Genomic DNA, 25,969 nt, shown 5'->3' with positions numbered 1-25,969 from the left:
CACAAGATTAGAGGAGTTCACTTGATATCATGAAGGCCGACTTACAACTACAATATCTCAGCTGAACAGACACTGTACACAGTTCCTGACAGAAGTGTGTGTGCTTTCATTGTGAGACCGACTATCTTTCTATCTGGACCCAGCGTCATCCACTTCAGTCCAACCTGAACGACCACGTTGGAACACAAAGCCTATTCAACAGACTGATGGGCTCGTATAGACTATGCTGACAACTGGTGAGTTAGGCGGGGAAAACACAACTAATCGAAATGCATTACAGTTAATGACAACAGAGGCCAATGTGCAGGTCTGCTGACTATCACCCTGTCCGATAAATGTCTCCTTTCAGCTGATGAGAGAGAGAGGGAAAGTCAGGAGGACTTGGCCGGCCTGAGGGCATGTACAGTTGAACAGGGTGGACAGGGCTTAGTTGAAAACTGGCTTTGAGCTCGTCTGGTGTTCCTGAAAAATATCCTCTGTCGTCACAACAAACAGAGGACGATTCAACACTGAACCAGGGCCGCACCGCCTGGCCACAGTGGAGGAAATGAAACCGGCCCAGGACGGATAGGAATGATCAGGAAGCACCTGGCATCCCCACGCGGAGGTATCAAGGACCATCCGGGTTCAAACGGACGGACGCCCTCTTCCAGTATTTATCAGCACCAGGCGCTTTAGCCTGCAGCGCCCTCTGTGCAGCCCTCTGCCCTTTGGTCACGGGTTATGTCAGTATCTCTGCTGAGGTGACAATGTATTGAGAGAGGAAGTGGTCCAGAGGTCACTGCTGATAGATTAGCACTGCATCTGTGGAGCCTCAGAAAATCACAAGTCCAACATTCAAAACATCAGACTTCCGTCATATTACCAAAAGCAGATGGTGATTTCTTTAACCGTCTTCCAACTTCTCTACTACCTAACCGGCTCTGCCTTGAATTCTGCTTTTACAAAGCCAATTAGTTCCCACTCTTTATTATTGAATCTGTTGCTGTTGTTCAACAGTGCTCTTGTATTGAGAAGTGTTCCTAGAAAGACATATTTTAATATAATGTTAATTACGACGCCCAGACATGCAACAACACACAAATCCTATAAATACTGCATCAGACCGCACAGGGACGCATAATTAAGTAGTGGATGAGTGTTTATCATGAAGCGGGTCTATCTTTACGGTGCAGATACTGAGCGACAGACTTCAACATATTTGCATGTTAAGCATTGTACGACACTTGTACAGCACTTCACCCTGATAAAGAGGTCTGACTGAACGGCACATCTCATGACGAAGCAGGATTCTTATCGAGCACCGATGAACTAACCGCAATGGGAGCTGACAGGGCGAGCACTCGGGGCTAATGAACACATATCTAACGGTACGCTCCCGCGCCGGCAGCACGCAGGTCGCCGTCCATCCCTGCATGTCGCATCGGCGATCACAATGAGCCAATTTAGCACATCTGGGACGAGGCGAGGATGAAGCGCTGGGTGATGCTGCGTGGTGAACAATGTTCTGTGTGTTGATTACAGGCTGCTCCACCGGTGGGAGAAAGATGGAGGGTCCCTTTGAGGACAGTGGGACTGTGATTAAGAGAACACAAGTGGCACGCGAACACTAAATTATCACAAAAAAACGGAGCATTATTGGCATGTGATCAGCGCCGGTCGATCGTGGTTTCAAAATCAAATTTGTCACAGGCCGAAAGGAGGAATTCCCGTCAGTCAAACCGGAGATTTAATTACGTCAAAATGCTCAATGACGAAATTTATGTAATTCTGGCCACGTGTGCGAATCAACAAGCGTTTGAGATTTACATACGCATCTGTCAGCCGGCCATTACAATAACAGCAGACATGACATGTGACTTTCATAGACGAGAGAGAGAGCAGATTTTCTCTACAAGCGGGGGAAACAAACACGTGCAGATATCAGTATCAGCATGTGCAGGAGGCCCAAAGTGTGAAGAATCATCTATCTACAAGTTGGCTCCAGATTTAGGTCTTGATTTTTTTTTTTCTGTAGAAATAGAAATCATTAAACTGAAAAGATTTTGAACCTTGAACCAGTTGGGAAAACATTTATTAAATAAAAATTTTTTTTAAATCTACATAACCATTAGTTTTCATACCAGGTTTGATGACAAGCTTTTCTATGTTGAGTTTGCATGTTCTCTGTTTTGTGTCAAGTTTTTTTCTGCCCCTCAGAAAACAAAACATGCATGTTAGTTACAATGGTGCCTCTAAACCTCCAGCCACCCTGCAACCAGAGGAAGTAGAAATGACGTAGAGAAGATGTTTGTTTCTGGTTATTTGACATATAAATATAGGAATAATCCCTGATCAGCTCGATTTAAATTAGAGCAGAAAACTATCAGGTGAACATGTGACATTAGATTATGTTATGTATTGTAATATATGCCAAAAAATCAAACAGTTTGCATCAGTTGATTGCAATTGTTCAAGTGATTAATACCACCATGTTTATGCAATTTCTGCAAATAATGGATGCACAGCGCATGAAAATAATTCATTGTGCACAGTCAGTCTTTTGCGAGACTTGAATCCCTAGTGTTTTTGTCATAATCACGATAAATATGTGATATATTGTGCAGCTGTAACTGAAATGTACCTCGCACTCATAAACAGGTATGGTGGCATAAGGTTTTAGCTCCAGATGAGGGTCCACACAGCTCATCAGTATTCAAGATCTTGACTCAAGGACTCTTCTGGTAAATGATTGTTTGCAAACACCCATCTCATGCAAAGCTGGAGGGTACACCGACTGCATGACCAACAACACTGGGCACTTTTTTTTTGGCTGCATATTCAAGCCATAAGCAAATCGGGACAGGAACCCACACCTTTTCTTTTTTTTTTCCCCCAGAGAACCACAGATCAGTCATCATGAGACACAGTCCAAAGACAAAATTCACCTCCTCAACTATAAGCCTTCACATAATTACATGGGTCCATCTGCCTAATCTGAAAAGCAGAGTGTCCTGACATTATCTGACCCCGAGGAGATCAGGGGACATCCAGCCATACTCCTGCTGACATAACTGCTGTGTGTCTAAACTCTCCATCAGCCAATGGAATGAATCCTCTAATCCTCAATGGACGCCAGATGGGAGCACACTTTCACATGATACTTACTCAAAGGTGAAGAAGAGTCCACAAGTGACTAGGATGAGGACGAGGGTGAGGTAGAAGACCCCAGTCTGCTTGGCCATCATAATCCTGCCATTGCAGTAGAACTTGTTCTGACCCGGGAAGGCCTCCCACCTCCTCTTCTTCGGGGTCCGTTTCTTGAAGGGGGTCTCCATCGGTGTGGAGCTGCGAGTGCTGATCTGGCTGTACTCGCACTCTCTCATGGACTCAGACACCCCGAGATGCATCAATCCCCGTGTAGAATCCCCTCAGCTGGAATAATCCCGGGCCAGAGGAGCCTCTGCGGAGCACAAACAGCTTTAGCACAACTTTCCCCCGACATGAGGGGGCAAGGAAAAGTTTGAGAGTCGTGCAATAGACACTTCCTGATATTAACGTCGCCCCGGCTAGCCCCGACGACGCGTGTCTGGGAGGTCTGGGAGCGTAAAAACGGTAAATATCTGCGGGTTCTAGCTCGTCTGGCGTTAGCTTGTCCTCCCGCGTACCCCCGCTGAACGTACCCGCCTTTGTTGGCCTGCGCCCCGGGCTAGCTCGGCGCGGCGAGCCGCTGAGGCTAACAGCTAGCGACCGGAGGGGACAACCGGGAACTTCACGTTAACTTTACAGCTAGCACCGGAGCTACGAGGCGGGGAAGGAGCAGACCTCCACCCCCCGGGGGGGAGGTAAGAGGTAAGAGGGAAGGGGGGGGGACTCCTCCGCAGCCCAGGCGTGTCTGTCCACTCCGCCCGCCGAAGCGCCGCCTCACCGAGGGGAAGACGCGCCGCTGCGCCGGTCCGTCGCTCGTCGTGTCGGGGTGTAGTCGCCTAGCCGCTCCGCTCCTTATCCGGGCTGCTTCCGAGCCGAGGGGCACGCCGAGAACACCATTTAAGACAAGTTGAAAGGCACATTGGAGGAGTTTGGGAATTGGCACGTCGCCGAACAAGTTGTTTTAAAAAAAAAAAAAAAAGAAGGTAGATCCAGCGCGGCGGGCTGCTCTCAGACGGGCTCCGGCAGCATCCCGACCGGCCGTCGTTCACCAACACAGCCCTCGTCCGTGCGCACCGCGGAGCGGCGACCTTACATCCATATGGCCGGCGATCACCGGAAAACCTTCGCCTTCCAGTCGCGTATTCGGGGGGAAAAAAGTTGCAGATTTTCCTCCCCCCCGGATAGTGAAGCGTGCTGGCAGGCCGATCCACAGCCCCTCCGCTCACATTGTGTCCTTCTCCACACGCAGCGATGCCTCCCTCGCAAACAACAAACATCAACACGAGAGCAGCGCCTCCGCCTGCTCCTCCTCCTCCTCTTCCTCCTCCGCCTGCTCCTCCCACAACTCACTGACGAGCTGCAGACCTGTCACCCCCAGGTCCACCATTCAGGGGGAATCCCAGTGAGAAGGCACCTGATGTCTCCAACACAAGGGCATTCTAGCAAACAAAGGTTTTGAAGTAGGAATACAAAGTACTGTGAAATGCTTGGTGTAGGACAGGTCATCTCTCCAGCCACACTGGGAAAACATGCAAACTCAAAATGCATCGTTTTTGTGTTTCCGTTATAGATAAGTTTTGTGTTTGCACCACAATGTTTTGAAAATGATGCTTGTTTACGCTGAAATGGCAGAAATGCTGAAAGCAATGCAGTTAGCATGTCAGGCCACTAGTGGGTGCTGTTTGTTTTTTGTAATGAGACCACACACATGCATGTATGTAACAATATGCAATAAACAATAACAATGATGAGTACACAGACATTCATGTGGACAGGCCACGATGTTAGATTGCTATTACTGAGCTATAACAACAAGTCCCAGGAGAATATGGACTGGGAGTCTGGATGCAAACCTTGTTATTGTCGATTTACTCACACATATACAGAAGAAATATTCACTATGGCCACGGTGTGCATGCACAGTGGGATCGTTTCAGAAAAGTTGTGTTTTCCCCGTTTGGAGCTGAAGCGTTTACAAAAAATACCACCTTTGGAGCTGTTTTCCAAAAGTTGTGTTTTCAGTGTCTATGACCACTGTTGTGTTGAAATGTTCAGTTTTTACTTGAAAACATTGTTGTGTAAACGGGACTTAAATCAATGACAAGTTTATTTTTAAAAGCCGAGTGTATTCTTCTCTGTCAATACGACACAAACGGCAGTCTGGAGCCTCGATGCCGACATGGACCTTTATGTGTTGAGGTTGTATGTGCTGCAAAATAATTCACCACGAAAACACGAGGGTGGAACGTTGAACTTCTGAAAGATCTGTCCTGAAATCGGATGAAACTCATTGGTAGTTACTTTCCAGTAAAAGTTGGTGTGTTGTGGCACTTAGACAGTGATTGAAGCATTTGTGCCTTGATTTAAATGTGATATTCTTTTTTTAAAATGAATAATCATTTTATTTCAAGTTTTATTTCATGTGTATGCCTAACAAACTTGGGAAATGTAGTTGGAGAGCGGACCAATCAAAGCCTTTCCATGCACCTGTGTCGCTATGGTATATAGTTACAAATCTTTGGAGGTGCACATTGGTTTGGGTCACAACAGCCTCGATGTGACACAGCATCATAAACTGGCCTCAAAGGCCCAAAATGTCAAATTAGGTAATGTGTACTGGGTGGCAGTCATCAGTCCTCAGAGTTTCAGCTGTTATGGCTCATTTATTTTATATACATATTTTACTATATTATATCGACATGCCTAAAGCCTCCATTCTGTGCTCTGCATGCATTTCATCCACATTTCTGAGCATTCGGATACAGACAGAAGGAGTTGTATTAACTGTAACATTGGGGGGGCGGTGTTGACAATAGAAGCAAATAAAAATGGCAGAAGTTTTCGTAAAGTGGCTGCGTGACGCCTCAAGGTGTTTTCTCACAGACCACCATCCCCTGCAATGCTGCCGTCAATGGTACATCTTTCTAAAAATCAATGTGCATGCTTCCACCTACTGTCACCATGAGCATTAACTTCTGTCTTCTTCTCTCTAAAAAAGAACTAAACTCCTCTTCTCGGTTTTTGACCAGTATGTTGATTGATTGGAGTCCCACTGCAGCTCCTTCAGTAAGATCCTTCACCTCCAAACTGAAGGCTCAGGTGGAAGAGTGACTCACTGTACCATCTAGTGGTACAAAGTGGAATTACAATACTGATCCAGCTAACTCATGATGGTCAACTTTGTCAGATGTCTCTGCAAGATTTGGCCAATATTTAGATTGTTAGTTAATATTTTTGACTAGAAATGTAATATACTGTACCTTTAAAGCCGACCCATTCAATATGAAGCTCAAAACCACCAACTATGAACTGATTTTATCACCAGTACTGGTTTTGAAATCTTTACGAGGAAAAGTTACTTTGTCATAAAACAACAAAAGAAGTCCAGCAGGTGAAATGTTCCTCAGTAAGTACGAACAATTCTGGCTGCTCTGACATTTTGCAGTGACATTTAGCTTTCAAACAAAAACTTAAAAGATAAGAAGAAGTGAAAAAACCACACATGCTAATATGGTCAGATAAGGAAGTGCAACACGGGGACAGAGTATTATTTCTTTAAAGGAGACATATCATGCTTTTAAATCCTTCCTTTTTACATATAAATCATACAGTTGTGGTCTATATAAAGCGGAACTGCAATGCTTGGGTCTGAATTCCTCATTATTAGAGCTCCACAGGCCCCTTTTCTACCACTTTTCTGACGTGCTTCTGAGAGCAACTCGTTTTGGGGCGGTCTCTTCAAATGCAAATGAGACACTTCATACCCCGCCTCCTCTCCAGGTTGCAGAGGTGACACTCGGTTCAACTCCACCCTGTTCGGCCATCTTTGTAGTTTGATAGAACAGATACAATTATCTAGCGGCGCAGAAACTTTATATTCACACATTATTTACAAAATGTCAACAACGGAAGATTTGTCCATCCAGCCATACATGTTGGAGCCAGAGTCGGACCCGGCGGAGCGAGATGAAAATGACGATGATGCACCTACAGAACAACGTCTTCATATGGATGTAACGCAATGGTGTGTTACTATATTTACACTAACTTCTCCATCCATGCCCACTACTACAATACTGCCTGTATTACAACGACTATTTAACACAGAAGTTACATTATAATCTAAAACGAGCACACAGCGCTAACATATGAAGACGGTGCAACTGCTAATGCTAACAAAACAATGACAGGGACGTCTTATCATCACACTTTTTAGCGTTATATACAGCTTACCGAAGTGCTCTGTTCGTCGTCTCCATAGATAGAAGGAACTGACCGCTCAATCAGACCAAGTCTTTCGGCAAATCCTTCTTTATACTGGCGGAGGTTGCTGAAGTAGTCATCCTTAAAGTGATTCGCGCACACAAAAATGACCTTACCCACAGATGTGGGTACATTTCTGTGAAAAATAAAACTCAACCAGGCACTTGGAAAAGGTTCTGATGCTGGGAGACGGTGTAACGAAGCTTGTGGGTTACTACATCCAACAACCGAACATTTCGACTTATCCTCTCGTAACTTCGGTTGGACTACAAAATCGCAGCGAGAAATAAAAATGGCGGATTGCTCGAAGTGTCGATGTCCTAATTTGGCAGTTCCGCTGCGAATACTGTGACGTCATTGTTCAAAAAACGTAATTGAGAATAGAAAAATCGAAACAGATTGCAAAATATGACCAAAACCGAATCTAAAGATATCAACGGAGCACCTGAAGAGACTACTTTGAACTTTTCTGTCCTAAACACTAAATATACAACAAAATGCATTTAAGGGCTAAAAAAGTGGATTTAGCATGATATGTCACCTTTAAAAAGGACTTGTGTGACAGGGAAATTGCACTGGGAGTATCACAAATACTGTACAAAACCACTCGTAGATTTCTAAATTTGAATTGACCCCAGATCCAATTATTCTATAGCGTTTTCAAGAGCAGAAAAAGTTGCTTTCTGAAGACAAGGACGGACGAGATGAACAATCCCTGATTGAATCATGCTGATCCCACAGGATGAAATGACTAAAGTGTGTTTGCTTGAAGTGTATTAATGATTAAATGGAGGCTCTGTTGATCATATTGACTGTTTTGACCGTCTATTGACTTGTTTACCAGTGATGCAGACTCACGTTCAGTTTGATTAGTGCAGATGATGGCATCGTCAGCCTCCACTTCCTCCGTCAGCGGTCACACACACACACACACACACACACACACACACACACACACACACACACACACACACACACACACACACACACACACACACACACACACACACACACACACACACACACACACACACACACACACACACACACACACACACACACACACACACACACACACACACACACACATTTATTGGGAAATTATTTCATTGTTTAGAATGAACCATAAGGCGAGGAGGGAAAACATGGATTCCTGCTTCACTATTCTTTTTTTTCCTGTCAATGCATTTGGCTGATAAATGCTGGACTTAGTGGAGATTTCAGGCAGATTGATTAACTCCCAGAATCCTCTTTTCACTCGCCAAAATGTATATATTCTTGCACGCTGGTCTCCTGCTTTCTCCTTCCTATCTCCCCTTCACCTAATCCAGACATGAGATATTCATTAAATGCACATTAGTCTATGTGATGCCTATGTGGGTCTACCTTTCATCATGTTGAATTATTACAATTTGCACACAATTATCAATGAAAACACTCAAAGAAATGCAAGAAATTCCCGGATGTAGAGGAGAAACAGTCACTGATCAAAACCATGTGAGCTTTTTAATAAGAGAAGTATTGACATTGAGCAGAACTGGGAAACAGTGGTTTGTTCCTCCGGCGTTCGCTCATGTTGAAATGTTTTTTTACTCTCCATCTTGTATAAATCTAACTTAACCTTAATGAACCCATCAGATCGGAAATGAAACCCTGGAAGTCCGCCCACAATGCGGCATTCCTGAGGAAGTGGTCATGTGTGCGTGTCGGAGAACATGAGCAGCTGCCACCGCGGACTGGCGTGCCAGTTGCACATGTTCCTCCTAATGTGGGATGTTTTAATGGTTTGTAAGGACCCGTAAGCCCTCCACAATCATTCCTTAACGGCGGGGCTTGTTAAGCAGCGCTGGCGACATATGGCAGTGGCTGTGTCAGAGTTGGGGAATGGGCGGACATGATGGGCCCTTTGAGTTCCACTCCAAGAGCAACATGGGCTGGAATCGCATCCTGCCAAGGCCTCATCCAGGCAGCACGGCTTCGTTTAGAAAGCTGGACCGGATGCAGGAGCTCGGCAGAATCAAAGCCTCATCAAGAGGCTGATTTACTTTCCATACCCGGGGTGTCGAACAAACTGCTCTTCCTTGTTTATCCGCTTTGTTGTTGCACTGTTTTACTTGAATTAGACAAAACACAGATAATGATTCCCAGCTGCTCTGAACTCACCAATGTTTTCATGTGTTGTGGAGTGAAAATAATAATAATAATAATAATAATAAAACAAACATCTTCTGAGCAGCTTCAAGGACCCGATCTTATACAGAGAGAGTCGCTTTAACTTTACGGTCACTTTTCAAGAAGACTGAAATGTGTTGGGAGCGAAGAAACAAACTTATTTCAATCTCTTCCTAGTGAAGTTCTCTTATTTTTGAACTTCTCACAAGATTCCCGACCTTGAGTTGAAACCTTGAGTGTCTTGTCATGTCTAAAACGTTCTGGACAGGATGAACTTTGCTCAGAATGAGCACGTTTCAGGGACTGTGAAGCAACGGGTTCGTGGGATGAAGTCGGAACAGTGGAAGCAGCAAAACAAATTGATTTGTTACTGGTGCGAGACGACACTAACGATTCTCTCTTAGTTTAGATTGAACGAGTCACATCGGTGGAGAAGATTCAGCGTCGTTATGCTAAAAACACTTTCACAGATTCAACGATGCCGTATGCGATATAATCCCTCATAAAACAAGGAGGACCAGTGTGGCAGTTGTCTTGTCTTGAAGACGTCTTTACAAAAACCCACACGTGTGATCCGTACGAGGCCCGACCCGCTTCACGTCACTGTGTCCACACATGTATTGCAACGTACTGAAGAGGTCAGCGTGACGTCGTTTGTTTTCATCCCATTACTCATTCATCTTCCCACGTGAGCAGTGAGAGGCGGCAGGCCGGCGTTACCCCGGCCGGCCGCGGCTCCCTCCCAGCCACCACTTCCATCCTGTCAGAGCCTCCATGACTCAGCGTTTCAGAGGCCCGGGAGTGTGGGAGGTTTTTCTCCTGCGGTTGGCTGCCTACGTGAAATGCATCCTCCATCACCAAAAAAATAAAAGTACAGCGGCCCACTTTCTCCTCAAAACTCCTAGATGACGGGCGGAAATCGAGAAACACTGCGAGGTGGGCTGTGTTGGTAACGTGCAGCAGACGAACCCCTAAAAAAAACCAACAAAAAAACCCCAGCAGAATCCATCATCTCCAGGCTTCGCTTGGGAATCAATCAAACTGTTACCAGCTCCTCAGGAGAGCTGTAATTAATTTGAAGGTGTCAGAAAGATCTGAGCAAGATGAAGTTGAGTGATTGCGGCTCTCTGCTGCCGGGACATAATCATTCTGAGAAGCGCAGCCTTTGTGGAGATTGTTGATTGGCTTTGTTGTCGGTCTCAGGAATGCTTAAAATAGGAGCTGATATTCTGCCTCGCGACGGACGGACCTCACTCGATTCTCAAAACAAGTCCGAGATTTAGTTTATGTCTGAGAAAAGCAAGAAATACTTAAACTCCTCCTAACTTCTATTTATTCCAACATCGATTTATCCCTCATAGGTACAGCAAGTCAGAACAAGAAGAAGTTTTTTCTCCTAATTTCAACGTGTTTCACATTTCAAATTGATTTTTAGAATCAAAGATATGACATTACTGCAGACTGCTATGGTCGCCTGTCAATATAATGAGCAGAAACACAACAAAGTGTCTTTTGTCTTGAGAGCATTCAAAGTACTCTGGAGTACAGCTACAGACGTGTGAGTATTTTCTCGCTTCTCAATATGAATGTTTGTGTTTACACTCATAACCACTTGCATGCTTTCATTAAAAGGGGAGAGTGCCGAGCAAACAGTCGTCTGCAATTGACGAAGAGAAATAATGAGAAGCACTAGACTGGAGACGCAGTTCCAGGAGGAAGTTCTGAAGTGAAAATGAAAAGATGCCGTTCGTTTATGTGACTTTGAAAAAACATCTAACCGAGGATTGTTTGCGATGCCAAAGGCAGGGAAACATGATGAGAGGGAGGAGAAACAACAGGACAAACACCCTGATCAACCCGGTTCCACACAGAGTTCCATAAGAACATGCAAACTCCACCCAGAAAGCTCCGGGCGGCCAGCAGCTTCCTATCAGACCTGCTCAGGAAAGTTTTAAAAGAGCTTTTAAAACTGGACAGGGAATGGAAATAGCCGTCACATTTTTCATTTGAGCGAGTACAGATATTGCATAAGAAAGACGACTTTAACACACTGATCCAGCTGATCCACACACGCAGTCTGACACGACCAAGGAGACATAATTCCTAATCAGAAACTAAGTTAATTAAGCAGTGACTAAACTGACTTTCATATAAAACAATTTGAATTTCATTGAGCATACAAGTAATAATGATGTTACTTAATCCCTTTTATTCTGCCTCATAGGGGTTAAAAAACGAGTGTAAGGAGGAGAAAGATATCAGAATTTAAATGTGGGGAATAAATGTAAAATTTAGTAATGATGTTACTTTCTATCTCTGCAAGTGAAAATTATATTTGAAAAAATAACTATAATTCATCCATCCATTCAAATATCAAAAAATTCGGAAACAGTCAGCCGTTAACGCGCCAAACTCATCCCTGAAAATTTCATGCAATTTGTGTGATGAGTTCACATACACACATACATAAATAAATATACGCAGATGAAAACATAACCTTCTCAGCCAACTATTGCCAACTTTCATTGGCGAAGGTAATAATGCAGATTTAAAATAAAATACTTGAGTAAATGTTTTATTACTCTGGGACTCATTCTTCACAGCCACTAAGCCATTGTGTCTCTCTTCTCCTGGACTTAAATGCTTTAGTAGGAAAGGCAGTAATAACAGGATGAAGAGGTGGATGAGTGTAATGAGGACGGAGAGCCGAGCGTCTGATCACTTCACACCGGGCGCTGACTCTAAATTACAGTAACTCCTGGCTGGATTATTTCCTGCTCACTAAACACTGCAAGTTAAATACTGTTGTTGACGTTTGAGGCCTTGAATCCTTAATGTCAGTTTTCCGAGTGGACAGAAGTCAGGTGTAAAGTACCTCATTGTCAATTTCTATCATTCAGACTTATTGTGACGGTTAATATTGTGAATTCATGTGATGGAACTAGTGCTGTCAATCGATTAAGAAAAATCAACTAATTAATTGCCTAATTTTCTGTAATTAATTGTGATTAATCGCATTATTTTCCTACTGAAGACTGAAGCTTGTAACGGATATTTATTAAGGTAAAACCACGAAGTCCTTTTTACTTTGCATAAATACTGATTCTCTCCCAGATTAGCAAAATAATAAAAACATAAATAAATTAATTAATAAACATCTAACATAAGTCTGGCTTTTGTTAGAGTGCAGGTCCACCACTTTGAGAATTTGAAAGTTGTAAACCTATTACATGAACAGAGTGGCATTAGAGAGAGAGAGAGAGAGAGAGAGAGAGAGAGAGAGAGAGAGAGAGAGAGAGAGAGAGAGAGAGCCGCAACGCACACCCACCCACGCACGCGCGCACACACACACACACACACACACACACACACACACACACACACACACACACACACACACACACACACACACACACGAGAAAGAGGAGAAATTACTATTTTACCTGCAGTATTTCCTCCAGCTTCAGAATTTGGTGGCTCCTGGTCAGCCAACATGGCAACCCGCTGCTTTGCTGCAGAATTACTTCTGTGGTCGTTAAATTCGGCTTTTCAAAGTAAAGCTAATGACTTTCCCTTTCTCAATCAGCTGCCAGGGAACTTTTTAAAGTGAAACATTCTGCCTTAATATTATTCCACTCAGTATCGTGCTGCTCTGTTGTCACGGTGCTGCGCCCAGTGACGCTGCACACGCTGCTCCGTTAGGGAGTAAAGAAAATCCCGGAAGTAAACAAAACTCCGTTAATTACGTAAAATGTTTTTAACGCGTTAAACGTTTCAAATCAATTAATTAAATGAACGCAATGAACGAATTTTTGACAGCACCAGATGGAACACATGTTTTATGACAAACTTTCACAAATTGACTGTTTCTTGTTCTTTCCCAGGACTGAAGCAAACCTGGATGCTAAAGCGACTCATCATTCCACCATGTGGTGCAGAGTGGTATTACAAGTCAGTTATCTTCCACCTTTTACAGGAGAAATGATTCATACAAGGTTTGCAGGGCAAACGCACTCTGAGACGTGCACGATCACACAATTTATTTGACTCAATTCGACATTGACACTTCATATTATTCGGATAACAAACTATTAATTTTAATCGACTGGCAGAATCCCTATTGAAATATTTATTAGGGCTGCACAATATTAAGTTCTCATGAGATAATGTGTTTCAGTTGTGATACGATCTGATTTGCAAAAGATACAAAAACAACAGTGTTCTTTCTCTTGCCTCACACCAGCTGTGACTGAGCTGTAGTTTCCTTTTTAGTTTTTACTATCAGTTTCTAGCAGCAGAGCATCTTGTTGACTTTTGCGACGTGGAAACCAGGATGAAATAATTTAAGTCTACTAACCGATTGGCATTTTCCAATCAGATAATCACACAATTTTTGTGAGTTGATCTGAAATCCAGTCGTCTTCAATTTGCAAAGCATAAAAAGTGCATTGAAACATGTATTTGGAGATCTACTTGATATATGAATAATTAGCATTTCATTGGAGTATTAATAAGTTCTAATACTTCCCGTCTTTTCTTTCTGATGTGGGCGACTGTTATCATTCGTCCAATGTTGTTGGTTCGATTCCCGCCTGGCCAGATGCTGAAGGATCCTTGACTGAGTGTCCTTGGGAAAGTCTGGAAATGTTCCCAGGAGGTCGAGCAGCTGTTGCCACTTTGGAGTGTGGAAAAGGTTGAAGAAAGTGTTTTGAGAATCAAGTGGTGGTATATGAGTGGAGCCTGCATGTTCTCTCACTGTGTGTGTGTGTGTGTGTGTGTGTTTTAATGCAGATGAGGTGGCTATAAGTTACCGTTATATGTGAGTGAGTCTGTCTCTGTTTGCTCATAGCTGCTAAGGGCTGCAGCCCTGAGATGGATGAAGAGGTAGAGTAGAGAGATGGACGGGCCTCTCCTCCATAGTGACGCTGCACGTTTAATCTAGTCACATGTGGAGTGAAATCAATGAAAGACATCGAGAGTAAGCAGTTGATGTCTGTTTTATTGGCCTAAGATTGTCTGGACATAATGCAACGTCTCCAGTGCGTAACGATGTTCATCGTACATTTATTCGTGACATGTGCAGCACAGAGTATAAATGTGTTTACTGAATCAAAAGAGACGTGGAGTCATACGAAAAAAGGCGATTTCGTCTTCTTCTTCTTTCTTTTTTTTTTTTTACAATGGGACATTTTGAACATCTTTTCACATGTTTCATTTAGAGCGTGACGTCGATTCAAAAAAATATGCCCGCTGACATAAATGGAGGACACTAAAGGAACAGAAGTGTGATCAGTGTTCTCATGTCGCCTCACTCAGTTCTCCTCTCACCCTGGCACTTCCACGTTTGATTACCAAAGCGATTGTTTTCTCAGCTATAATACAATGCATACAGGATTTCTTTTTTTGTTGATTTTTTTTTTTTTTTTTTTTTTTTTACATTGAAACATCAGGTACATCTGCCATGTTCAAATATCTGACCCCATTAACAAAATATGTATAATAACAATACCAAATTTTACCAACAATAAAAGCATTTGTTATAATAGCCAGAAAGTCCCATCTCCTGCGATGCTCGATAGAGACCAAAAGAAAGAGTGTGCGTCATTGTACAACAGTTTATATACACAGTGATGAAAAAATACAGACATAACACGAGTGCTTCGGAAACACAAAGTTCATCTGTGAGAGTCATTGAGGCTATGATTGATAAATTAGACACTTCTTTTCTCATGTGTTGATTGGCTGGTGCGATGCTGCCTCCTCGTGGCCCTCAGCGCACACTGCAGGCATCTCGGAACATCTTTCCATCCTGTTTTCAAAAGGGACCACTGGTTCTCTCGAGTCCTATTGCACAATGTATCTTCCAGCGATGGAGACATAAACGTTTCAATTTGAAAAAGTCAGTGTTGCCCGCCTCCCCCGCCCCACCCCCACTCCGCCCGCCCCCCGCATCACCGTTGGCAAAAAGGTTCAAACTACTGTACAGTGTCACATTTTAAATAAATACTCTCCATTAACAAAATGTTGATGAGTATATTAAGCATTTATAAAACTGAAAAACATCTCGTTGACCTCAAAAGGAACCACGTTAATTCAGCACCAACGTCTGGTGGCAGCTTTGGCTGAAAAAGTAAACAAACGCAAACAAACGCTCAACAAAAATATCAAACGTAGCAATCCAACACCAGCAGGTATTAAATATTTGTATTAAAATGAGCTTTCAAATCCCAAACCCGCTTAGTTTTTTCTTTCAGTTTTTTTTTCTTTTCTTTTTTTTTTTTTATTTGACAGGGCCCAGAAGCTATACATATATAGAGACACTTTGTTTACGTGGATATTCCTTTTAAAAAAACACAAACATTTTCTGTCATTTTGATAAATAAAAATAGAAAACCACAGAGATCTCTGGGTCGCCTCAGTGTCCACTGTGGGAGTCCGGCCTCTCCTCCTGTCATAATTTCCCCAAGTGAAACAGAACTTGGCAAATAATGGAAACCACTCCAGCGTTGAGCACCGAAGAAATGGAGATGTCTAATAATCTGCTTTCGTAAAGCACGAACTCTGTCTTGTTCTCCTCCACTTTAGCCATCGCTAACAGGCCTTTGGCTGCCCTGCACATCATGTTTATACTGGGGGGGTCCATGGGGGGGTGCCCCATGTGCAGCAGGCTGTGAGGGTTCTGCTGGTATTGCGCCATGCTGACGCCGTCCTCCAGGAAGCCCACCAAATTACCCACGCTGCCCTTCTGCATGGCTATGGCGCGCGCCGCCGTGGGGTCTCCCTGCGCCAGGTGAGCGAGCACGGCCACCGCCATCTCCCGGTACACCTGCGCCTTCCTCTGGCCCACGTAGCGCACCAGAACCGTGAAGAGTTTCTCCTGCCGGGAGAACGGCGGTGTGGCCAGCAGGAGGTCCACGTTGCCCTCCTGGATGCTCAGCTTGCAGAGGCACTCCAGCACCAGCTTCTGGGGCGACAGCGGCGAGTGGGGCGGCGCCGACGGGAAGGGGTCCTGTGCTTCGGCCGAGGGGCAAACCATCCAGTGGAGGAGGCCGTCCAGGATGGGGAGGCAGATCGTGTCGGAGTAGGTGGAGAGATCCAGCTGGCCGGCGATGTTGGCCAGCGTGACCATGGCGTTCTCCCTGAGCAGACCCAGACACTCCCACCACCACTCCTCTCTGCTGGAGGACAGCCCGCGCTCCTGCTGCTCGTCCCTCTGGTAGCTGGGGGGGCAGCGGTTCCTCTCCGGGTGCAGGTGGTGCAGCAGGAGCAGCCGGCCCAGGAGGAGAACCAAGGCGGGGTGGCGGGACATGTCCGAGTCGTTGCCGGGGATGAAGGACAGACTCCGCACAATGTTGGAGACGCAGAGGCAGCGCTTGGACAGCGAGTCCTGCCAGGAGGAGATGGTGCAGAGCGGCGCCTCGTCCAGGCAGCGCGGCTCGTCCTCCAGCAGCGTGATGTGGTCCCGCTCCCCGTCCGAGTGCACCCTGAAGGGGTACGATGGCAGGGAGCGCGCCGGGTGGGAGTACGAGAGGGCGTCCACCCTGGCGCACAAGACGTCATCGATAGTCGCAGTGATATGTTTGAGCAGCTCCTTCTTCTCCGAGTCTGTCCCGCTCTGCTCTTCGTCCTGGACGCTTGGCTTCCCTTCCACCCTGGCAGGTGGCTCGCCCCGAGGTTGAAAGTGTGTCTGGATGTGTGCGGTGGAGTCGCCGCCGCCCGCCTGCCAGTGCAGCAGCCCACTGGTGAACTCGGTGACATAACCCAGGCGCTCGGTCATGTCTTCAGGCCGGTCCTCTTTGTGAACTATCTTGATGGGGAGCTTATCGTACTTGCTGGCTTGTTGAGGTTTAGGTTCCGACTCGGCCACGGGCCGGTCAATGGACTCCTCCTTACCCTCGGGGCCCTTTTCACTCTCCTCCTCCTTTTTTCCTTCCTTCACGCTGTCTACATCCTCCTTTTTCACGCTCGTATCCGACCCCTTCTTCTCGCCGCTCCCATCGTCGGGCTCTGCAGCGACCGGAGGAGTTTCTTCTGGGACACTTCCTGTCTGCTCCACCGGAGGCTCTGCTGCTGCTCCTGATGATGACGAAGAGGATGAAGATGAGGAGGAAGAGAAGGAGGAGGACGACGAGGAGGAGGATTCGGGTTCAGGCTGGACCACCGAGCTGGTCTCCTGCTCTGCAGCTGGTCCCTCCTTCTCGACACAATCAGGACCCAGGAGGCTTTTCGGATCCACAGTTCCAACTTCAAACTCTTCCAAGATGCCAAAGATCTCAATCAGGCAGCGGCGGAAGTATTCCACAATGAGCTCCAGGAAGCCGGGCAACTGGTCAGACAAAGAGAGATAAAGATGTCTGACACTTATTGTCTTGAATCCTCCCTGGACTACAAGAAGACAAAAGTGTGAATGACATAGCTGTCTTCAGATCCATGTTTAGGGTCTGATCTACTGAGCTACTCTGAAAACGTGTCATTGTGCACGCACACACACACACAGACACACACACACACACACACACACACACACACACACACACACACACACACACACACACACACACACACACACACACACACACACACACACACACACACACACACACACACACACACACCTACTGACTGAGAATGTTTTATTTGGTGATTCTGAAATGATGGGGCGTGTGTGTGTTCCAGATTGCACAAAATCCTGTGGCAGAGTTGATTACAACATGTAATGTGATTACTACACCTGGAAACGCTTGCGTTGTTTATTATTGCGCCACACTTTAGCCACGTTTGAAAGGTGATGCAAACCGGCTCAGACTTATTGTTATTGTGATGAGAGACGATTCCTCAGCTTTCTCACCAAGACTCTTCTTTTTTATTCTTTTTCTCCCTCTTTCTTTTTTTCTTCTACTGATCTTCCTCCACCAACACAATCAACTCCATCCAAATGGAAGCAAGTGGACAAAGGAACGGTGCAGTTCCCAGCAGAACAGACTCTAATATGCGAAACCTCCACTTGAATACTCTGTGTTTGCACTCATGCTGTTATTCTTACAAATTCACCGACAAAACACATGCAAACTGAAAGACAGCCCTATTTGCCTAATAATCTGAGTAAATCAGGCCATATATCTCTCGTGGGTTGACTGGCTCTCTTGTGGCAGTCATTAGCCAACTACAGACGTCACACTGGTTTTACCTGGGAGAGGTTAAAGGAGCCCACGGTGCTGTCATCGTACAGCAGGATGTTTATGGTGTCCAAAGCCCACGTGCTCTCTGCCAGCAGGCCCGACTTCAGAGACATCATCACGCGCCAGGCCTCCGGCGTTCCTGGGAATAAAGCAGCAAGATTTTTGGAAACAGGAAAAAAAAAAGAAACTGAAAAAAAAAAAAAAAAAAAGCAAAACTGTAGATCAGACTTTGTCCCAGACATAAAAGGGACTTTAAACAGTGCCGATCAGCGCGAGTTCCTTTTTGTAAAATTTACCTCATGTGGCGTTAACTCCACCTGTAAATTGGCTCCAACTGTGCAGCCAAAATGAGAAAATATTTTCTACCACAGTTCTGTAATTTCAAGTACAACAAATCTGTAATAGTATTTGTCTTACCACTGTCCTTGGAGGTGAGCTTGCGTCGGGGCTTCAGGATGGGAAGGCTGGCCTCCACTGACCCTGGTGGGTAGTTGAGATCCCTCCTCAGGTTCGGAGGAAACTGTCCGATGGGACCGCCGCCCTGTGAGCCCATCATGCCCAGCCCAGGCTTCGGCATCTTCATCTGGGACATAAATGCTGCTTTGCCGGGGGACATTCGGGAGTCCATGGAGCGCTGGAAAGCCCCGGGGCTTGGCGCCCTGGGCAGGTGGTTGCCCATGGACGGGGAGTTGGAATAAGATGAAGGCTGGCGTGAAGACAAAGGAGGCATCCCCCCTGATGAAGACATGTAGGGGGACTGACGGTGCCACTGCTCCTGCCCGGGCCGCCCGTCCAGGTCGTCTCTGCCGAGGGGGCCGTAAGGCGGCATCTGCGAGGGTGGCCCCTGCCTGCCGGGGTACGGATACCCCAGCTCGGTTCTGGACGGCCACATGTTGGGACCATCAGCGGCGTGATTCGGGGTGGGACCCCCGCCCATCATACTGTGCTGACTCTGGCCCGAAGGGGCCATCCTGTCGCGGGGGTACGGGTAGGGGAACTGTCCCTGCAGCGGTCTGTGCTCAGGACCTGAGTACCCACCGCCGTAGTGGTTGTACATGTCCGGCTGCTGGTTGGAGTACTGCATGGCGTACATGTCACTTTCATGTCTCTTGGGCGGGGGGCCGTACATTCCATCCATCGGTCGCTTATAACCCTGAAAAAGGTGAGGATCTTTATCTTTGTAGTCAAAGTATTTCTTATATGGAAGATGAATAGTCTAACAAATATCGGATGAGATTTTAGGCTCAGAGCTAAACAGCACTTTACTATCACCTATGGATCTTAATGGCTGAAAACAAATACACATAAAAATCTAAAAAAATATGAGGAAGTCCAGCATTTATGTAAAAATAAATACTTGGCATGAAACAAACCACGTAGTGTGATATATGAGTTCAATTCTGTGAGGAGGCTCATACTCAAACAATCAAAATCCCCTTTGATAATGTATCAGGAACACTATTTTCTTACATATCACTTTCATCTTTGTGTATCTGAAAGAGTTTTAAAAAGTCAAATGGATACACTGTGAACAAGGGGAGCCCAATACGACACTAGATGCTACATTTGAGAAGAGAATTACTGGTGAAATTATCTGTCCACGCAGCAAGGAAATTTAAACTCGACGAGAAAGCAATTTAAAGATTATAATGTGAAATCAAGGACTAAAAATAAGTACATCATTTTTAAAACAAGCCAAATTATCTATCATGTCCAAAGAGTGTCTATAGATTTAAAATCCTGGCAAGTGCCAAGTGATTTGCAGTATTCGAGTTAAGTTTCTCTTTGTAATGCGACTTAGACGCACATACTTAAAGACATTAGAAGTCAAGTTGCAGTCGTTCTAATGCTGGTTTGTGGACTACAGATGGGAGAGAAAGCAGAAGAATTTCACTCTGCAAACTTAAAATAAGAAATTAACACTTTTTATCATTAGTGACGGCTTCAACTAGGCAGAGCGTCTTCATTTCAACATGTTGCCTCATTTCTATTGTGATAACATAAGGGTTTAATTAAGTTGCAGATAATGGCAGCTTATACAATCATTATTTTGTAATTATAAGAGATCTGAATGCTATTTCAATCTGACAGTAGAGGTTAACGACACTCAACGATTGGTCGGCTCCTACCTGCTGCTGTGGGTACATCCCGGAGGGATGCATACCGTACGGCATGCTGGGATACTGCTGACCATAGCCGTCGTGTCTGAAACAGGAAATGGCAGGTGAAGATCTCACACACAGACACAGACACAGACACAGACACAGACACAGACACAGACTGACCTCTGCTGTGAAGGGTATCTGCTGGGAGAATACATGCTGCCCTCACTGTTGGAAGGTCCCATGTTGTTCTGGTTCCCGGGGGGGCCCATGGTCCCTTCCATCCCCATCACATGGTCCGGTCTGAGGAGTAAAAACATTTCTCTTCTTTACTGTTCTCTTTTTAAGCTGTAGAAGAAATAAAAGGGTTCTTCCAGGTTCATCACGGTCTCTGGGTGCTTACCTTCGGTCGTAAGCTGGTCCGTACGGGTACTGTGACCTTTGGCTCATGCTCAGGGCTGATGGGGGTCGACCATACATTTCCTGCATGCCACCTCCGGGCATCTGGCTCGGCATGTAGGGATCGGCCCCTGCCACTGAGGAGAAGAAAGGACAAGGGGCATACATTATTTTCCGAGGTCGATCCATGAAGTTATCAAAAGAGAAATGTAATGGTGACAGAATCTAAAAAATACAAAATGATAATTTGTGATTTTTAAAAGACGTCCAAACGTGGTCCCTTGACTTGAATAACCATACATGCTGCTTTCCAGCAGGTGGCAGCATCCCTCCGTGAATATTCTCCGCTCCCCTTGATTAGACCTATTGTTCTGAGGCTGGGAGTGTTGTTATGCAGCTAACATCCACCATATTATTCATTCAGGCTCCATTCTCCTCAGCCTTCAGAGGAGCCGCCATTCTTTCTAAAACTCCTGTTTGTTCTGAAATCTGAACCACACGAGTTGGTCAAAACAGGTGCTTCTCAGCGGGGTGGAGAGGATGAAAGGTTGAAAACGAGGAGGATGAAAAGGATGAACAAAGTTAGGATGAGACGGGGGCTAAGCTACAGGAACATCAGACGGCCTGGTGTGTTTTTCCAAAAAGGGATGTGTGGTGTAACAAACAGTTCTCATCTGCTGCACACACACACACACACACACACACACACACACACACACACACACACACACACACACACACACACACACACACACACACACACACACACACACACACACACACACACACACACACACACACACACACACACACACACACACACACACACACACACTCATCTGTCCTGATCTGAGATGACACAATGACTAGACAATCAATTAGACCAGCGAGACAGATGAAAGAACAATGGCTTTGCGAAACATGAAGCAGTTTTTACAAAGAGCCATGTGGCTTTCTGCAAAGTTGGAGGAAGTAGTTTCAAATCCAAATGTTTGCTTTAAAATGTTTCACGCTAGTTTTGTTAAAGATGTTCGCAGCAACACAGTAAAAAGGACTTTTTTTGGTCGGAGAGGGGTCGGACTGTGCGCTTCACTCACTCTTCCTCATGCCCGCGAAGGGGTCCTTGGCGTCATACTGCACCCTCATCATCATGTCAGGCATGTTGAGGCCCTGCTGGTAGGGAGCGGAGGGGGGCAGTGCGGAGGCCCGCTTCTGGAAGGCCGGGTCGCTCACCTCAGAGAAGGGGTCCTGTATGCTCACACTGCTTCTGCAGGAGAAGCAGACATCATGTATTAAACATAGAGAAGGTATGGAGCTGACTTACAGCAGACCTGGGCACCATAAGGTAAGCTCGATGACCAGCCCTTCATCCTCAATCAAATGCAAATTACTGTATATGATGCATGCAATACCTGCAAATTATTATTGGCTTCATTCCTTCTTGGATAAATAAACTATTTTCGATTCTATTTCTATTGTGAATGGTCACATTTTTTCATGTTATTGGCCATTATTCCGTTATTAGTTTGGTCAAGCACCTTGACTCGGAGAATTAGCTGCATGATATTGTTGTTTCACAGTGGGAAAAAGAAGGCCATTAATAAAAATATATAGATTTTATTGACTTATTTACTGAATTGAAACATTACAAACATGTAATCTTGATTTCCAGACCAACACTGGGAAAGAAACTCTGACACTGAGCAACAGTAGCTCATCAAAACAACTGCTGCTTTTTTATTAGGAGATAAATGTAAATTGTGACAATACCTGCAATGGATTTCAAAGTGGAATAACCATATCAAAAGTATATAGTTTGAGTCTTTGTAAAACAGGCTTAAAAGGAATTGAACTGCTAAACAACACACATTAATTTTTACTTGAACATAATTTCATAAACAGCAGAGGCGGATGAAGAAAGACGCTCTCACATAAAGAAAACCCACCAACGAAACATCAACCAGAGCAACCAAATCTTCTCTTCAGAAGCGGAGATGTGGAAACGGCAGTGATGTGCTACAGCAGGACCACTGGATGTGTGTGGGGTACCTGTTGGGGGGCAGTGGGGTGACCTGCCCCAGAGGGGTGGTGGCAGGTGTGGGGGGCTTCAGGTCCCCTGCTGCTTCTGCTGTGGAGCTGCTGCCAGAGGACTGTGGGGTCTGTGGGCCCTGCAGGGAGCCGCCCGAGTTAGCTGGAAGACAAGAGCAGTGTGACGGTTACCGGAGCATGATCACGGCTCAACCTCACAGCAGAAATCCTAACACATTCAGACCGCCGGGCCCCCCCACCGCTTCAGATCTCATCTGGAGGCTGGTTGGAGTCAGAGTGGGATTTCACTCCGGTGAGCTGCTGCGTTAGGGAGATAAGTTTGGGCTTAAGGCCAAAGCACTCAGTGATGCCCCTACCTGGGAACTGAGCCCGAGCAAACAGCCCCGACACCAGGGCGGAGGAGAGAAGGCCACTTTAATGGTTTGTGATTTGTGTAGGCTGAGGTTGTACAAACTGTATAGCAATCAGAAAGGTACTGCAATTGTCACTGAAAATCAAAGTGGTGAGTTACTGAGAAAAGTAAATTGTTTGGTCTTAAAGAAGTGCACATAGTTGAGTATTCTTGTAGTATTTCCATGATATATCTGAGCTGTGAGCAGTGTGTGGGTCCGTTTGATGACTGATTCACTCACTCAGATCAGAAAAGGTCACATCTGTTAGTCGGAAGTGGTGGAAATGTGTTGTTTTTTGTCTGCTTGAGTTCATTCGCCATTAATAAAGTTTAGTATTATGAATTGCAGGCACTTCACTCCCACGGGAGGAACATACTTTCTGCAGAGCTCAACATAGCACCTGTTCTTACTATGAACAAACTGATGAATTAACAATAAGATGCAGCAACTAAACAGCAGCAATAAAACAGCCGAAGCTAAAACGCATTTAGGGCCTCGAGTGCATCGGCGTTACTGTTAATGTTACAATCAGACACCTTCCATGACTGAGAGAGCTCAGATCAATAAATAGAGAAGAGAAAGCCGCTCAGCAACTGTTTTCAAGAGAGGCTCAAACAAACCTTGTGTTAACGGTTATCAATTACGAGCACATTACAGCCAAAACAAGTGTCATGACAATAACCAACCACTTTATAGTGAACTTTCTAAACACTGGCACCAGGACAGAAATGTCTACTGACAACAAGCGAGCATCACTTCAAATGAGCGGAGCGCTCTGGAGTTATATATATCTGTTCACAAAGGGCTTCAAACTGAGGTTAAAACTGGGTTAATGTACTCTGTTGTTATGACACCACAATTCAGTGAATTTCTCAGAAGACTAGGAAATTACAGGCCTCTTCACAAAGACCCACCAGCCAGATAAAAACCAGGGGATACAAATTCTCCGAAGGAGCTTTAATGGAAAATGTGGACCGTTCCTGCTAAAAGATGACAAAGACGGAGCGGGAGAGGGAGAGGATATGAAAGTATCCTAATGAGCATTTAGCGTAAGAAGCCTTTCTCCAGAAGAGCTGGAGTGGCCTTTTCCTGCACCGCACGTTTCAACAGGGGAAAAAAAAACCCTGAAAGACTTAAGCTTTAAAAATTCATGCTAATTCTGAATTATTCAATGACACCCCCTGCCTCTACATCATAGGAGAAGGAGAGAGAGTGAGAGAGAGAGATGGTTATCCCATGATGATGAGCGGAGGTAGGCGAGGGGGCGACGGAGGGTCAGTGAGCGTCAGGGATTCTTCACTTCCTGGGATGTCCCGGCGTGGAGACGAAAACACACCGTGCGCACATGTGGAGCAGCGCAAACAATGGTGGGGTTGAGTCAAGGTTAAGAGGGCTGCCATTCCTCAAGAGCGAGCCGGCGGGCAGATAGAAACGTAATACAGAGGGGGGGGGAGGAGGAGGAGGAGGAGCGTGAACTCAACCGGCCTTTGCTCCACATTTAGAAGGAAAAAAAAAAAGACAGAGAAACACTGGGGGGTGGGGGGGAGCGAGAAGAAGCGTGGAGCTGACGTTTGATGTGTGTGTGTGTGTGTGTGTCAGCGGGTGACATAATCCAGATGGGTGGTAGTGGTTAAGGGGGAGGAGGGGGGTGGGGGCCAGAGTAAGAGCGAGGGGGAGAAGAAAAAAAAAAAGTCAGTCAGCCGAACCAGTTTTGTGAATGAAAGGTGACGGCGAGGTCGAGTTTGTTTACATTCTACATTCCAGTGCTCATTAATCACTCTACACACACACACACACACACACACACACACACACACACACACACACACACACACACACACACACACACACACACACACACACACACACACACACACACACACACACACACACACACACCACCCCACCTTGCTACCCCCCACCAGCCCGCTGGACGAGCTCCCTGCGTGACATCATCGGGCTGTCAGTCTATATATAGGCTGGCAGGGTGTCAGTGGGGCAGTTGGGCGCAGCAGAGGTAGAGAGCACGCCACGCTGCAGCTGCACAAAGGAAACCAGGGCGAGGACCACGCTACTGACTTCTTTTCAGAATAAGAGTTTAAAGCACCTTTGATAACATATATTGAAGTCACTGATCTGGATTATTAAAAATGAAATATCAGTTTTCTCAGCATGCACTGTTCTATGTCATGATTTAAAAGAGGACGTTTCGTTACAAACTGTTGATAATTTAATAAAACGTACATGTAGATGTCATGTAAACAAATTAGCCCGAGTGTAGGTT

At 45.5% G+C, this 25,969-nt stretch overlaps 2 protein-coding genes across 5 annotated transcripts in view; both read right to left on the bottom strand.

Moving 5' to 3' along the window:
• Positions 1-4,468, bottom strand: part of zdhhc14 (zDHHC palmitoyltransferase 14) — a 54,605-nt gene extending 50,137 nt beyond the window's left edge. For 2 of the 4 annotated variants that reach the window (XM_080479928.1, XM_080479926.1), the window contains exons 1-2: positions 3,908-4,468; positions 3,148-3,442 (exon numbers count right to left, since the gene is read on the bottom strand). In XM_080479928.1, the coding sequence (XP_080336054.1) occupies positions 3,148-3,389 (242 nt within the window). In that variant the 5' untranslated portion in view covers positions 3,390-3,442; positions 3,908-4,468. Of the gene's footprint in view, positions 1-3,147; positions 3,443-3,662 lie in introns of all 4 variants that reach the window. The other 2 variants (XM_080479929.1, XM_080479927.1) reach the window with 2 other exon arrangements.
• Positions 4,469-14,550: 10,082 nt separating this feature from the next.
• The window catches only part of arid1b (AT-rich interactive domain 1B), a gene marked incomplete at its 5' end in the record, with an annotated part of 232,650 nt that continues 221,231 nt past the window's right edge, over positions 14,551-25,969 (bottom strand). Inside the window, 8 exons of the mRNA XM_080480543.1 lie at positions 14,551-17,890; positions 18,752-18,882; positions 19,161-19,896; positions 20,873-20,948; positions 21,029-21,148; positions 21,249-21,381; positions 22,342-22,511; positions 23,294-23,435. Coding sequence (XP_080336669.1) covers positions 16,016-17,890; positions 18,752-18,882; positions 19,161-19,896; positions 20,873-20,948; positions 21,029-21,148; positions 21,249-21,381; positions 22,342-22,511; positions 23,294-23,435 — 3,383 coding nt within the window. The 3' untranslated portion in view covers positions 14,551-16,015. The remainder of the gene's footprint in view (positions 17,891-18,751; positions 18,883-19,160; positions 19,897-20,872; positions 20,949-21,028; positions 21,149-21,248; positions 21,382-22,341; positions 22,512-23,293; positions 23,436-25,969) is intronic.

This window comes from Lipophrys pholis, assembly GCF_963383615.2.
Source record: "Lipophrys pholis genome assembly, chromosome: 14".
NCBI classification, from domain to species: domain Eukaryota; kingdom Metazoa; phylum Chordata; class Actinopteri; order Blenniiformes; family Blenniidae; genus Lipophrys; species Lipophrys pholis.
This window is presented reverse-complemented; position numbering and strand designations above follow the sequence as displayed.